The 16,345-nt window shown below is 34.4% G+C and overlaps 1 protein-coding gene across 2 annotated transcripts in view; it reads left to right on the top strand.

Moving 5' to 3' along the window:
• Ppp3ca (protein phosphatase 3 catalytic subunit alpha) overlaps positions 1 to 16,345 on the top strand; it is a 308,806-nt gene that overhangs the window by 260,250 nt on the left and 32,211 nt on the right. For both annotated transcript variants that reach the window (XM_026398115.2, XM_026398113.2), the window contains exons 9-10: positions 11,407 to 11,532; positions 13,946 to 14,020. In XM_026398115.2, coding sequence (XP_026253900.1) covers positions 11,407 to 11,532; positions 13,946 to 14,020 — 201 coding nt within the window. The remainder of the gene's footprint in view (positions 1 to 11,406; positions 11,533 to 13,945; positions 14,021 to 16,345) is intronic.

Below are 16,345 nucleotides of genomic sequence, written 5' to 3'. Positions count from 1 at the left end.
CTCCTGGAAATATGGCTTCCACCATATCCATACACCAATACAACAAACTTTTACCAAAAACTTGGTATACATCAAGCACCATGCTAGGTGTTGGGGATATAATTTAAACATGCAGACATGGTCTTTGCCCCAGTGTGCTTTATAATCTTGCAATGTGATAGATATTAAGTAAATAATTCAACCAATCAATGTTAAAGAATATTTGGAAAATGCTACAAAGAAATGAGTAGTATTTGGAAATTAGTCTATGGGAACAGAAGAGCTTAACTGAGAAAGTGAAATTTAAGAGTACAATCACTTAGAATTCAGAAATACTGTGGCATATGTAAACACTGCTTTAAAATTTTTAGTTTGTACAAATACTCTAATGAACCTCTGGAAAAATGTGTTTTACACCTGATTAAAAAAAAGAGCAGGTCCTTTTTCTCTCTACAGAAACACCTGTGCTTCAAATGAATCTAAGTTAGATTGCATAGGATTTCCATGTGGGTCAAGTTTTCTATAATTCATATGAGTTCTTGGGTAGGTGGGTGAGTGGGTGAGCTAATAGATATATAGAATATATTTAGATAAATGTAATCATATATACCAGAGGTTTAAAACTATTTCAGGTACTGACAGTAAAATTAAGGAAATTTATTAAATGAAACATTTTGGGTTGAGAGGAAAATATAAATAGCAACCAAACTAATATAGCAATCAAGACCAGAGATTAAAATGACAGCCAAGGGAATAAATGAATTTAATATTAAAGTACTTGGGAAGAGAGAGATGGAAAATTGGATTTAGAAGATGGAAAAGAAGAATATCATTTACTATAATTTTAACATGCAAAAGTCTTCCCCCCGCCCCCTTTGGTATCAGTGATTAAACCCAGGGGCACTTAACCACTGAGCCACAGCCACAGCTCTTTTTATTTTTTCAATTTTGAGACAAGGTCTCACTAAGTTACTCAGAGTCTCTCTAAGTTGCTGAGGCTAACTTTGAATCCTCCTCCTGTGATCCTCCTGCCATAGCCTGTTGAGTCACTGGAATTACAGGAATTCACCATTGCGCACAGCTAAGGCTACCGTTTTTTAGAAGGGTACTGGAGTTTGAACTCAAGAGCACTGAACCGCTGAGCCACATCCCCAACCCTATTTTTTGTATTTTACTTAGAGACAGGGTCTCACTGAGGTGCTAGATGCCTTGCTTTTGCTGAGGCTGACTTTGAACTCAAGATCCTCCTGCCTTAGCCTTCTGAGTCGCTAAAACTATAGACATGCATCACCAGGCCTGGGAAAAATCTGTTGGAATATTTAGATTTTTTCAATTATACAACTTAATAGAATTGCTGATTAATAAAAAGCATTTTTGTGTGTGTTACCAAAATATGACATTGTCAATAACCTCAAATATTTTCCAAGAAGATAACATTGATAAATAAAAAGAGATTCTTATTTGGCAGAAAAATGCCATTATAATAAGTGCTGATATCATGAACCAAGATAAGGATCTTATTGATGATCCTGATGTGAACATCTAGGAACAGATGCACCACATTAGAAGCCAGCTTGCCTTGGTCCCTGACTTCTAGCAGGGGATCTATATGGTGTCGAATGGCGGACCTGAGAAGCTCATTCCATACTGCACCATGTGTTTTTCCACTAGGTTCTTGATATCTGGTGTCATTCTGGTGTAGGAGCCAAATTCATAACCAACTAGATCACATCCTTATCCTGGGTGCCAGAATGAGATGAGGGATTTCTGAAAGGAGAGTGCAACTGGGCCCAGGTACCCCCGGGTCACATATCACCCTGAGTTGCACCTCTTACTTTACACATGTCACAAAAATCACTTTCCTACAAAGTTGAACCATGTTTTACAACAAAGTTCCATTTTTACAGAGTCCAAAGCCTGTCAAGTTTGGTCGTAACATTTATCATTGACACAAACATTTTTCAAGAATTTTTTGTGTCCTTAAAACTACAGGTATAAATAGGATTGCTAGTTGTTTACACTTTGGATAAAATTGATCCAGAGGTTTTTTTTTTTTTTGTTTTGTTTTTTCCCATGGCTGCAGTTTTGCCAGCTCTTGGTTTTTTCCCACCATCTCTAAAACTCTACTTAATTGGTTTTGCATGACTCTTTACCTCAGATCACTTATTTTAATATTTAAAAATTGTAAACGTATATTCATGGCAGTATTTTGTTATTTGATGTTTGCTGACAAATTGTAGGCTTAGTTCTTCACTTTATGTTTTGTTTTGCTTTTGTGGGGTTTTTTTAATCTTAAGTAAAACAATATATAAGATACTTTTCCTAAAAAAAAAATCATTTTTTTGGATTTATTCAATAAACATTGTTATTCTTTAGCCCTAGGAGTATCTTACAATTATACTCACTATACAGGTAATCTTTTCTTAATAACTATTAAAACTAAGAGGATCTACCAAGAAAAAGTGTAGAATATAAGAATTTATGAGGGGCCAAGCAGAAACTATGGGCAAAAACTCAATGTTAATTCTTTTATTATGAATATAAGTTCGTAGAAAAGAAAAGAAATTGATGTAGACATTTAAGGTTGAACAGCATTTGAGATTAGGAAGTTTTGATCAGTTTTATCTGAGAAGAACAGATAACATTAATTGGAGAGGTTTTGGCAGAAAGCTTCCGTTCACTGACTTCAAATCCAGGGCCCCTCAACATGTAGAATTTGTCCGTCTGTGATTCTTACCTTTTCTTTTCCATTGTCATTTTAATTGTCACTGTGAATGATACAGCTGAATATATTTCTTTAGAATCTGAAGTTGGTAATGTGTCTTGTAAAGTTAGTATTTCCCTTGATTTTGATAGCATACTATGCATATGCTATTTACTTTATTCCTACGAATAGCCAATAATACCAGTAACAGCATTGTTTTAGTACTTACCATGTGCAGATACTGCTGAAAGTGTTTTCTATGTCTAAATGTATTTACTCTCTCGACAGCCCTATGAAATACCTTATAATCTTGATTAGATAGTTGAAAAGCTAGGGCACAGAGGGATTGCACATTTTCCCCAGGGTTCACAGAAGCTGGTCAACAGAGAGCACTGAGATGGAAATTCAGCCTGCTGCCTCCAGAGTCAACCTATTAACCTCTGTCCTTAGCTTTGTTGTATGAAAGATCTCAGGGCAATTTTCACAGGGAAAAGCTCTTCAAATCATGGCTCTGTTGTGTTTAGGTGACTCTAACTGTTCTTCAATGTGAAAAGAAAAGCTTTTGAAACGAAAAGTCATTTATGATCACTTCAAAATTATGTGAGTGCTAGGTATCCAAATATTTCCATTATTTTAAAAAAATGTAGTAAGAATACTCTTTGCATTTTTAAAAATAAATAATTCATCTCTCCCTTTAAACTGAACCCCTCAAGCACTTACACTTGTGCCTTTATTTATTCAGTTCCAATGCGTAAGTGTCACTGCCGCAGGCCACTTTTTATGTAGGTTGGTTTTAGGCCAGTATGCTCTTGCTTTCATTTAAACATTGAATTAATGAAAATAATGGTAAAATAGAAAACTAGCCATTAAGATTTAATGTTTAAGAATTATTCTCAGTGTATATTTCTACTTCATTAATCTACAAGTAATCTATGTACCTTTGCTCTAATAAATAATAATAATAAATAACCTTCTTGGTAAAGTAACTATGGACCTTCAACAAAGTGATAATGTGAGTAAAATATTTATTTTTCACAGGGGTTTGTCTCTAGAATTACTGGATTTCAGATCTCACAATTATGTGGGACCTTATCAGAAACAAAGGCCCTACCTTCAAGCTGAATGAAGCCTCCATACATGTTCACAAAGATTCACTGTCAGATGTCCTTTTGTCCCTTGATCAGGAACAACCAAGAAATGCATCTTGAGACATTGAAATCCTTTTTTTCTGATAGCTCTGATGGTCAAAAGATTCTTACAATGTATTGAAACTACTATTCTAGAAATCTAATTCACTACAAAGCATTTATTGGGAAGAGGGACAGTACAATATATGTAATGTTAAAGACCTGAATTAATAGACTGTGACTTTATATTCATTATACAGAAATTCTAGACCTACCAAAGTCCATTATTTCCATGGGAAACAATGTTGATAGCAAGTATATGGACTAACCCCAACTCAGTACCAGGAATATCTTAAGAGATACCAATCTAAAACCAATGTAAGCTATAGCTCAAGGCTTCATACCAACGACAAGATTGAAAGGTGGTTCTGTTATGGATCTGTGGTGTCCAGGTGCCTCCCATCAGGACACACTTTCCCTTACTTTACATTTGGATATGTAAGTATCACCTGCACTGAATGACAGCAGGCCAGGGGCACAGTGCTTACTGTGACCTTACATCTCCTCCTTGAATCTTAAAGTTTCTGCCAGAGCTCTAATTTGTTAGTTTGGACTTACATTGGTCTCCCTTGAGCATTATAATAATTATTAGAACATAAAACAGTATATAAGCTGAAAGTGGTAAAGAACTCATCAGTAATTCTTTCTTGTTAACAAACTACATGTACTGGAAGAAATTCAATTTTCTGTGTGATTTTGGTGGTAGTAGTGATTCACACTGTTTGACTTGATTTGAGCTAAATCCCAGGATCACTTTTTGGCCCCAGATTCTCTGCATCCCACTATATAGATGTGACCCATAAGGTGGGATTATAAAATGGCAAGCTATCCAAACAGACTGACGACTCCTCCTTAAGGAATTTGAAACTGACGCATGGCACTTCACATTTCTCAGGTGACAAGTATTTCATCTGATCATATGTGTTATCATGTATATTGATCATATATTAGATTCAATCCTTGTACATGAAAAGTAGGAAATCAAATTATTATCATTTCCATTTTACAAGTTGGGAAGGTAAAGCTGAAATAAGGAGAAAATAATGTTCATGTAATTGCTATGACAGAGCCAATATTACTTGATTTCTATTACATACCCCTGCAATTTGAAAACAAAGAGTGTGGCCTCTGAGGTGACACAGTGCCTTTGTTTTCTAAATTCCTTCATGTTCCCCTCAGACTTGTGTTCATACAGGGTTAGTTATGTGATTAGTATTCTGGTAAGATCTTATTCTTTGTTTCTGAAAACTTCTTTGTCTTTTTTCCTACCATTGTTTTTCTTTCTTCTTCTCCTCTCCCTCTTGTCCTTGCTTTCTCTTTCCTTTTCTTGATCTTATCTTCAACCAACACAATTGACCATCAACCTATATGGCAGATTTAGTATATAACACTGTAAAAGCATCAAAGGGATTTATGCCTCTTCATCTCTTCCCTCCTCTTCCTTTGACCACTTTACTCACATTTCTGTATTTGAATAATAATCTGGTCTGTAATTTGCTAATGCTGTATTAAGAAGGGAAGCACATGTTCTTGAGTGTGCATGGGATATGCTGGAACACACCAACACGTGTAAGTATAAGATCGACTCAAGTTATTTCACAGAAATATTTAGTGTATCCCCCTTCTTGGTGTAGATAAGATAAATTAACCAAATTTTATGAAAGAAGCTTATAAAAAAGCTAAAGCAGTTATTGTAGGCACCATGAAGCTGGCATATATAAGGATAAAAGATATAGAAAGGTTGAGAAGACTTTCCCACTGGATGAAGTAAGAGGAATGGGGCTAAGGCTAGATGTAGTCATAAAAGTATGATATGTGGTAACACAAGTGTGCCTTTGGCACATACAAATGAGTAGAAATATAGCTGCTCTGATCACAAAAACAAGCAGCAGTAGTTATGTGAGATGCTGAAAATGTTAATTTGCTTCATTATAGTTAATGTGATACTTTTTATGGGTATCATATAACAACATGCTATAGACCTTAAATATACACAGTAAAATTTATTGTTAGAAATTCATTATCTTGCAGTTTCAAGTTAGATATATATTGTGGGTATCCACTAATAATAAATGTTTATGTTGTTTGAAATTTAGTCATGATGTGGAACTTACTTAGAATTTGCCTATGACGAACTCTGTATTAGGTACTAAATCATGTAGTGTAATTGTTAAATTCCTCATATGAAGAATATCATTATGGCCAAATTACTACTAATTGAAAAGCGGAGATCTATATTGATAAATGATATAAACACATACTTTATGGCTAATCATAGGAGGTATACAGTAAAAATGAGTTATAAGGGCAATCCTTGCTCACCAAATACAGTAACCATCATGAATTAGTAAATTGCCTTTTATCTAAGTGGATAATAACAATAATACAAGGAATCATAAAGGCTGTGTTTATATGTACATAAAGTATATATATATATATATATATATATATATATATATATATATACACACACACACAAATGGTTGTACTTTCCTTCCCCATTCACCCAAGTAGGAATAGGAATATATATATCCTCATAATCTTAAATGAAAATTATACCACCAAAGGAATCATTTTGAGAAAAAGAAGCTTTTAAAAAACTGTATAGCTTGTTTCCCAGAATTCACACCCCTTTCATGCAACATACCAGCACAGAATCTGAGTATATGCATCCTACCTCAAGAACTATATCTACCAAGCCTTTACACCTCATTCTAATGGTAGGACTTTGCCCAAACATATAGGTGCTAGTTTTTTTTTTTTTTTTTTTTTTTTTTTCTGCGAGTGCATCTGCAGGTAGAAGGATGGGAAAGAAAACATATCTTAGATCTATTATGCAATTTTTTTTTTTACTATTTCTGGATGAATTAGAATGTGATTCTGGAATGTCCCTATTTGGTTTCCTCTCATTTTTGTTTCTTTTCTGTCCCACTTTCCCATCTCTTGAAGATGAGAGTGGATGGCCAATTACAGGTTGGCAAAATGTGAAAGAAGGACTGACATTCTCTGTTTTTTGATCTCTACGGTCCCCTATCTTAAAACAAGATTAGCAGTGTTGGGAAGGTCTGTGTGTGGTGGGAGCATTCATTCTTCACCAGGGTTTAATTGAAATGTGGAAACCTTGAGGTTTTTCATGTGTTCCTCTTGAAACCCACTTCAAAAGTGCTGAGCCCGTGTTTTGGTGAACTAGTCAGTGCTTCTTAGTAGCAATATTTTAATGACTTCTTTTAACTTTGATGCTTTAGTTTGATCTTTGTTTTCTTGACATTTATTGCTTTGTCATCAGCTTCCCTGGGTGGTAACAATTATGGAAAGATTTGATACATGTTACCAAGTTCTTATGAAATAAAAGTTTTTATTCCTCATGAAATTTTCATATTGTCAAATAAGAGCCCCCCCCCTTTTTTTTCCAGATTTAGTTGTGGTCTAGCAATTTAGTGCATGGCTTATTAGATAGAGCAATGGAATAAGGTATGCATTCTGTTCCTTGAACTTCACTGAATACAGAACCCCAGTGTTGTTATTCAAAACAGGGCAGATGCAGTGTTCCTTCCCCGTTCACCCAAGTAGGAATGGGCTGTTTACTGATTTTAAATCTAAAGAAGCATGGCTTTGAAGACAGAGTTCTACGGGTACCTGAATGGGTCAAGTAATTGCATAATTTTCAGATGTTAATTCAGACATGAGGAAAAGAACTACCAGTCAGGCCTCCAGATTCATGGAATTAGTATTCGTTCCATTACAACAATTTTTCTTCCAGCTGTTCTTCACACATGCAGGTGCAACAGAAAAGTATTTGTTTCTGTGCTGCTGTCTGGTCTGCTTTAAATTACACTTAATAGCATAAGGCCCATATGTATGTCACAGTCTGTCTCCAGACCTCTGATACAAGTGCTAATAGCATGAGGTCATGTGAAGTTGCCAGCAACATACAAGAGCTCCTTGTTAGTAGACTTTTGTTCTTTTTTCTCTCTCTTTATTTCTCCAAGAAGGTTTCAGGAGGTGGTCTCAAGTGGTTCTCAAAGTACAACCAATTGTATTATTTGTATTGCACTGGGGATGGACATCTTTCAAGTACTTCAGAGAAAAGCACACTATTAGGGCTCCAGTTAGGTTTTGTAATCCCAATGACAGTCGGAGGCAGGTGGCAGGGGCGGAGGATGTAGGAGGTGGAACATGAAATGTTAACTGTGAATTTCGTGACTGCAGATATCTGGAACTAATTTGGTTTAATTTTTTTCATGTATTTTGGTGATTTATACAAAAATATTAAAATTAGTGAATACCTTATTAATGTAAGGTTATTCAAAGAGTATTTTTGCATAAATAGATTATATTGCCAAGAAAAAATATATACTTTGGTGTATTTGAATTTTTAAGAAAAGGTTATTCTTTTTTTAAACTTCGGGAAAGTAAGAAAAAGTTCTATTAATAACATGTAAAATTACTGAGAATATTAATCTGTCATTGTGTTAATGATGAGGTTTTTCTTCTAGAAGTTTTTTAGCATCATTCAAATGGGAAAGAGATTATATAAATTCCAAAATATTATAAAAATAAAATATTATCCCTTATATTCATATGAGAGAACTAAGACCTAACTTAGGGACCTTAAAAGTGGCTGGGTAAGTAATTAGAATCCATCTAGTAACCTGGACTCCTGGTCTTCCAGTTCAGTGCTCTTTTATAAAGAGACTAAACAGGAAAGGAGAAATAATCTGTGTTCAAAACTTGATAGACATTAAATGATTTATGCTGTTAGAGTGGGTACATATATACTAGAAAAAGCAGCAATTTTAGATTCAGGCCAAAACTGAGTTTTGCTAATTCCAGTGAATTTGGGAAAATAATGTAATCTCTGTTTTTGCTTATTTTCAAAATGCAAATGATAACCAGTTTTGAGAAATATTGTGAAGATTTGTGATCATGTTTGTAAAGGGCCAAACACAGCACTTTGTATATAGTAGATGCTCAGTAAATGTAGCTACTGCTAAAAAATGTTTTTTCTGTTATTGATGAGCAAAAATAAAATGTAATAATAGTATTTACTTCATCAGTAGATACTCAATTGTGTAGAGCCAATGTAGAATGAATAATCACTTTTATCTCACCAGCTACCAAACAGTACTTCTGTTTAATCTCTTAAGACAAGCCCCACCTTCATTTCTGAATTTGCACCCCATTTCACTCAAACATGGAATCTGGCAAAGCTAAAACCTCTTTAATTTTAAATTCCACACTCAAAATGAAATTAGAATAACTGGTCCAACTAGAATTCATGCATTTATAATTTATGGAAAACAGCAGGAAATGGTGGAAAGGGACTGGATGTGGTGTCAGGAAAAGCGGAGTTGGAGTGTGGGTGAGATCTGCCAGGTATTGGTTGCATGATCTTGAGCAAGTTTCATTTGTCCACACCACTTCCTTTATCCGTAACATGAGAGTCAGGCATCACTGCTTTTCAGATTTACCCCGAGGATTAAATGACAGTTCACTATAAAGCCTTCCTCTGTTCTGCAGGGCAGTGTTCATAATAATATAGTCATGCCTCATTACCCACTAGTGACTGATTCTAGGACCCTCTGTGGATACCCAAATCCACAGATGTTCAAGCGCCTTATATAAAATGGCATATATTTGCATATATCCTCCTTTGTACTTTAAATCATCTATATCATTGATAATACTTAATATAATGTAAGTGCTGTGTAAAGATTTCTTATACTGGATTTTTTTAGAGACTAATGACAAGAAAAATAAGTCCATACATATGCGATGTAGACACATTTTTCCTTTTTTCAAATATTTTTCATACAAGTCTGGTTAAATCCATGGATGCAGAACTCTGGATACAGAGGAATGACTATACTTCTTTTCTTTTCTTCCTGTTACATCACCACCCTAATGTTAATAAAAACAGGGGAAACCTAAATGTGAAATTACTCTTTGAAAATACAACTTAGAGCCTTGAAAGATTATTTTGAATATAAGAGGATATATATTAATGCTGTAAATGTGTAATATTCAAAAATAGTAAAGAACTTTTACATGGGAAGGTAGAACTTGGCAGACATTACAAATACTTTGCCTTTCCCATCCCCCAAATCAGAAGTATTGATATGATGATTTCAATATAATAAAATTATTGCCATGATTTTTTTATTTTGCTTGTTTTTAATACCATATATCAATGTATTCCTAGGCCAAATGACGTACAGCATATAAATTATAGAATAAGGTAAAAGAGAATTCACTCCAGAAATATATGCAGGAGAATTCAAGGTTCCACAAGAAAAAGAGGATGACTCCCTCTATATTGATGTTGACTGTAGTAGCCGAATGTTTTATTCTCAAAGTTTGTGATTCTTTGTTCCCTGGAACCATTGTCATTCACCAGGAATTTAATTCAAAGCAAAGCCCTTATTGTGTGTAAGTAGGAGCTTAGTCAATTGGAAGCTGCTGAAAACATCAACATTGTCATCAGGCTGCAGTATGATACACATAGTAACCAACTCACAGAAAACTATATATCTTTTCTATACTCCATGTAGATCCAGACCACCTGAAAGATTGTGTGCACACTAAGCCACAATTACACAGAGGCATTGCCAATCTGGCCTGCCTCTAGATCAGAGATGAACACGGTGATGAAAAGTACCAAGAAATGATCTCACATTTCTTGTTGAAGTTCAGGGAAATTTAGAATAGTTTGCTTGAAGAAAAATGTAAGAGACATATCAAGATTTGTCTCTACCCTCTGAGCACTGGCACTGAGTGAGGTGATATGTGGGAAACAAAGGCTACAAAGCTTGTTGTGTGGTACTTGTCTTTAAAGACAGTGGGAGAAAGAACATGTGTTCACAGGATACCTGTGATTAAAGCCAAGTGATAAATGCAATATAGGGGTATAAATCAAGTGTTTCTGGAAGCAGAGTGAAACATGCAGGTTTGATTTTGTAAGTCATCCATTCTGTGCCTTTTTTCAAAAGTCAAGGATAGGGTCAGCGGCATATCATTTTATGTAGGACGCAATCCAAATATTTGATTAAGTCAGAAAAGCAATCTAAACTATTTTGTACAACTATTTTGAGTTCTACAGAACAAAAGGTTTGCTTTTTTAACAGAAATTCAATTCAAATATTTGAGGAGATTATTAAATTATTTCTAACTAACTTAGCCATGCCACCTTTATTCTTGTCATCGGGTATTAAATGAGAATGGAATGTTCTTGGCTGCAAGAGCAGCCTGATAAAATTCTCAACAGACATTTGATTAACTGTTTTATATAAATATTTGCCAAATTATGATGCTGCTTCATATTTACTATTCACATATTGTGCAGAAACACATTACAGTGGGTACAGCTTAAGTCCATAAGTAGTTTAAGCACTCAGGACTGATAAAGCAATTTGGTTTGATGTTTTGGAACTTAAGTCAAATAATTGAGTTTTCATAATCAACTAAACCATGTATAGAAGCAGAAACGTGCTGTGAATCTAACATGCTTCTTTCTGTTTGTTTTCTGTTGTTTTTTAGCTGCAGTATTGAAGTATGAGAACAACGTTATGAATATCAGGCAATTCAACTGCTCTCCCCATCCATACTGGCTTCCAAATTTCATGGATGTTTTCACTTGGTCCCTGCCATTTGTTGGGGAAAAAGGTGTGTTGTACAATCTTGAGAGGTCCTTAACCAGATGGCATATAATGGGAGGAGAGGAGATTTGTTCTGTTTTAATAAGAAGTGTTCAGAAACAGAAATCCTTTGGTCTAACCAGTAAAATGGCAAGCTGGGCCATGGGAGAAGAGATTCAAAAGTGTGTCACTGTGTATATATTAACAATATACAATGAATGGGTTAACAGGAAATGAGGAATATATTAGGAGAATTTATAAGAATTCATCAGGAGAATTCATTAGAATATTAGGAGAACTCATAAAGTCTTATTAGAATAATCTAATTTAAAAATAACAGAAATATAGCTTTAGCTGGTTTCAGCATACTTTTGTTACATTTCTAATGTGAGTAATGGTCATGGTACTGGTAGCCCTTAATGGCCACCATATTTTGAAAAATAGCTCATAAAACAATTAAAAGAGTAATTTATTAAATATATATTGAGCATTAGTGTGTTACAAGGTAGGAACAGGGAGACAAATTTACATTTGAAACCTTGTGTATTAACTTGACCCAATTTTTCAGAAATTGGCTTTTCCTCCTTTTTTTTCCTCCCTTTTTCTCTCTCCTTTATTATCCTCTCTGGCTCCTGTCCTTCCTATCTCCCTTTCTTCCTTTCTTCATTCCTTCCTTCTTTTCTTTTTTGTTTTACTTTTATATATTCCTAAACCTCAGAAAAAACCCATGAACCTTTAGTCATGAGGCCTCTCAGTGACAGACAGATCATTCCTAATGCATCTTCTCATGTACCTCACAAGGACACAAGTGGGTTTGTAATAAAGATAAGAGTTTCCATGTGTTTCAGAAAAACAGGGTGTGTTGTGGGGAGCTTTAGAGAAGAGCTACACATCTTTCTGAAGCCACATAATATTTGAGTTTATATATATTATATATATATATCACAAACCAAATTGTGAGTGGTCAGTGAAAAATTCTTCCCTTTGGAAATCAAAATAAGTCACAAGTACATTTTCATAATGTCCTGCCAGTGCTACGTTGGATGCTTTCTTGCATTGCTCAAATTGCAGCACCTGGTAAAATTGTCTCTCGGATCCTCCGGAAATCAAAGCAGCTTGAATCCTGATAACTATTGGATGCTCTTGAACACACTTGAGTTGAATGGCTTCCATTAATTATTCAAATTTTGACCATGTGTTATAAAACAACACACTAATATATTAGTAAAGATAATTTATATTTTTATTATGAAACTGAACCTCTGCATTAATTTTGGCTCCACTAAGGTTTTACTTTATCTTCAAGAACATTTTTTAAAATATCATATTTTATTTTATTTTTTATTTTTTTTATACATGTGATGCTGACGATTGAACCCAGGGCCTCACATTTGCAAGACTAGAGCTCTACTACTGAGCCAAAGCCCCAGCCCTCATATTACTTTTAAAAGTACCTTTTAAAGAATTAGTGTGCAACTTTCTCTTCATATGTATGATAAAACTCAATTGTGCCCGACTGGTGGCACACACACATGTAATCCCAGTGACTAGAGAGACTGAGGCAGGAAGATTACAAATTGGAGATCAGGCTGGACAATTTAGGGAGACATTGTCTCAAAAAGCAGGGTTGGGGGCATGATAGTCTGAGGATGTAGCTCAATGATAAAGCACCCTGGGCTCATCCCCAGTAAAATAAGTAAATAGAAAAGAAAGTAACTCAACCTAATTTCAAAAAATATTAAATGGAATACCATTTACATTAGTGTAAGAATAATACAGCACTAATTTCCTGAGTATGTGTATAATACTTTTATTTTTGTAAGCCTATTGTAATATACTTAACTAAATTTCTGATTAAACTATAATTAAGTTATTTTAAAGCCATTTTTGGAAAATTTCTAACATTCTTCTTGAAGATTTATGTTTTCAAAACAACTTCAAATGTATTAATTCATCAATCTAACATTTTTATTAAGTACAAGGCCACATACCTGTCATTGTGCTGGGCTCTCTGGAGGAGTAAAAAAAAATTAAAAATGAAATCTGAATTTACTTAGTCCCTACTGAACAGAAGTTTGTAATCTAATCTAGATCATGCAGAATCATTTTGCAAATAAATAAAAAATTAAAAAATAACTACTTGCATCTTTACAGATTTATATGATATTCATATTCATATACTTGACTTATCCATTTTCTATTGACCTTCAGCTGATAGATATTAGCAGTACATTTCATAGGGATGAGATAATAATTTGATAAACATAGAGTCTACATAAAATCAGAAAGTCTGTGTCTTTTATGATGTGGATTTTATATAGACTGCTTTGCAAGTGATTCTGTACACTGAGAATCTCCTGTACTAAACTTGTTGATTTACAATATCAGAGTAGTAATTAAGGTTATAACAAAATCTGGATTTTATTTTCTTTCCTGTCCAGTGACTGAGATGCTGGTAAATGTCCTCAACATCTGCTCAGATGATGAACTGGGGTCGGAAGAAGATGGATTTGATGGTAAGAGTCCTGGGTCTTTGTACTAATGCTGTTTCCCAGGTAAATTACTTGGCAATTCAATGCTCACCCTAAGCATATGTTTCTGAGATTTGGGTTATGTTTAAATCTCAACATACTATTGAGATTGAAAAACATAATTTTATTTTCTATTTTCTTAAAAAACATAAGAAACAAAAACCATGAAAGAATTGTTCCATTGCTTTGAAGATATTGTTTAAATAGTAAACTCCCTTAAAAACCATCTTTCAGCTGGCACATCTGTAATCCTAGCTTCTCAGGAGACAGAAAGCTCATGAGTTCGAGGTCAGCCTCTCACAATGTCATGAGACTCTGTCTCAAAGTAAAACATTAAAAAAGAAAAAGGACCTGGCATGGAGCTTATTGGTAAACCCTGGGTTTAATCCCCAGTACTGATAAGAACCATGTCTCTGTAGCTCATATTGCTAATGAGTTTTTTTGACATCCTTTAAAAAGATATCATCCTTTATCTCTGGCACATATTACCATCAACTGAGCGGTTTTTGAATGTGTCCGTTAGTGGGGTTGTTCCTATCAGTTATTAATATTTTGATGTTTAAGATAAAAGAAGGCATTTATCTATTAGTACTTATGTCAGCCCCAATAGTTTTTTATATCTGTAGTAATAAGTATGAATAAGCTATGAGAGGTTTTCTGTTGTTGTGATTTTTTTTTAATTTGGTATTCAGTTATCCTGAAAGAGTACTTTTTCTACAAAAGACAAAGATCCGTGAGGTTAAAATGAAGGGAAAAAAATTTCTCTGGGTCTTACAAAAGTACACGTAAATGAATGGAAATAAACTACAATGTAGAGTTGGAATGTGCAAGAGTGAATTTCATTTTCACAAACATCTAGTAAGTTCCTCCTCTGCATAGGTCACTCCAGGTTCCAAGAAGCCTTTGAGACCCATTTGTTAAAGAGATTGCAGTCTGGTTAGGGATGTGTAAACAGATAATGTCTATAAACTAAGACAAATAAAGTGAAGGTGGCGGAGAGAAACTAGATATTATGGTGAATTTAAGTAGTTAACATGTCATTAACAACTGTACTTGGGTGAAATGAAAAGAGAATGAGGCCCTTTCTAAAATTTAGTATCTGAGTGGCCTGATTTAATATTTACTTGATCTTGATGCCAGTCAAAGCTTTAAATACAAAATACCTAAACTTCAGGCAAAAATAAAATAAAACCCATGCAGTTATATAAATAGAGCATAAATAAATAAATAAATAAAAGTCATGCAGTTATCTACAGTTTATATACATAAATAAATATAAATTTCTCAATTTATTCCCAACATCTTATACTTACCCTCCTTTCTGTAACTTCTCTTGTCTTCATTATGTGTTCCTGTATATTATTTTTGAAGCATATACCACATTTCAAGGGTATGGGGATGTGCAATATAGGGAAGGAAAGGGAAAATGGAGATAATAAATAAAGTTTTAGTCATGAGAACTTAAGCAAATCTGTTGATATGTTTTGAAATTTGCAGAAAATCAATGGACATTTTGCATTTCATCAAGATTCTAGATGCTTCGTGTTATAGCCAAGTTTGTTATAGTTACCTTTATAAATTTTTTTTTATTTGTTCTTTTTTTTCTTTTTTATTGGTTGTTCAAAACATTACAAAGCTCTTGACATATCATATTTCATACATTAGATTCAAGTGGGTTATGAACTCCCATTTTTACCCCAAATACAGATTGTTCTTTTTTTTAACTTTTTCTTGGATAGTGTTATCACTTAAAAGATAATATATTCACAATGGCAGAAACTTCTTTCCTAAGGGAAGAACACTAACATCAACGTTTTCTAGTAGCTGCTTCTCACTATTCCTTTTACCCTTGTAAAGGTGGACAGGTGTGATAGCCCTGCTCACCCATCATGAGGGTCACAATGGACAATCCTATGACAAAAGTCAGGTCCACAAAAGAAAAGCATAACGTATTTATTTAAGCAAAGTTTTGTGTTACATGGGAGACAACAGAAATAAAGACCCAGAAAGACAAGGAAAAAATGCCTGTTTTTATGCTGGGGTCCAGTGAGGCATGGGCAGCATATAAAAGTGTGACTGGACAAAAGGATTTGATCAAATGGTAATGACTGAGGGGAAAAGCCCAACAAAGTCGGCCTGTTCAGATTGTTCCTGACTTCCTTTAGATTCCTTTCTCCTGCATACAGGGCAAGACCCCTGTGGAATGAGGGTCTTCAAAGTATAAAGGAGACAGTAACTTTGCTAGGTTTTATGGCTTGCTTTGGGGGAGGGAAATTCTGTTTTATATACTTCAGGGGAGAAGAAAGGGAT

The sequence above is a fragment of the Urocitellus parryii genome, chromosome 10 (genome assembly GCF_045843805.1).
Source record: "Urocitellus parryii isolate mUroPar1 chromosome 10, mUroPar1.hap1, whole genome shotgun sequence".
Taxonomy (NCBI): domain Eukaryota; kingdom Metazoa; phylum Chordata; class Mammalia; order Rodentia; family Sciuridae; genus Urocitellus; species Urocitellus parryii.
Note: the sequence above shows the minus strand (reverse complement) of the source record. Positions and strands in the feature narration are given on the sequence as shown.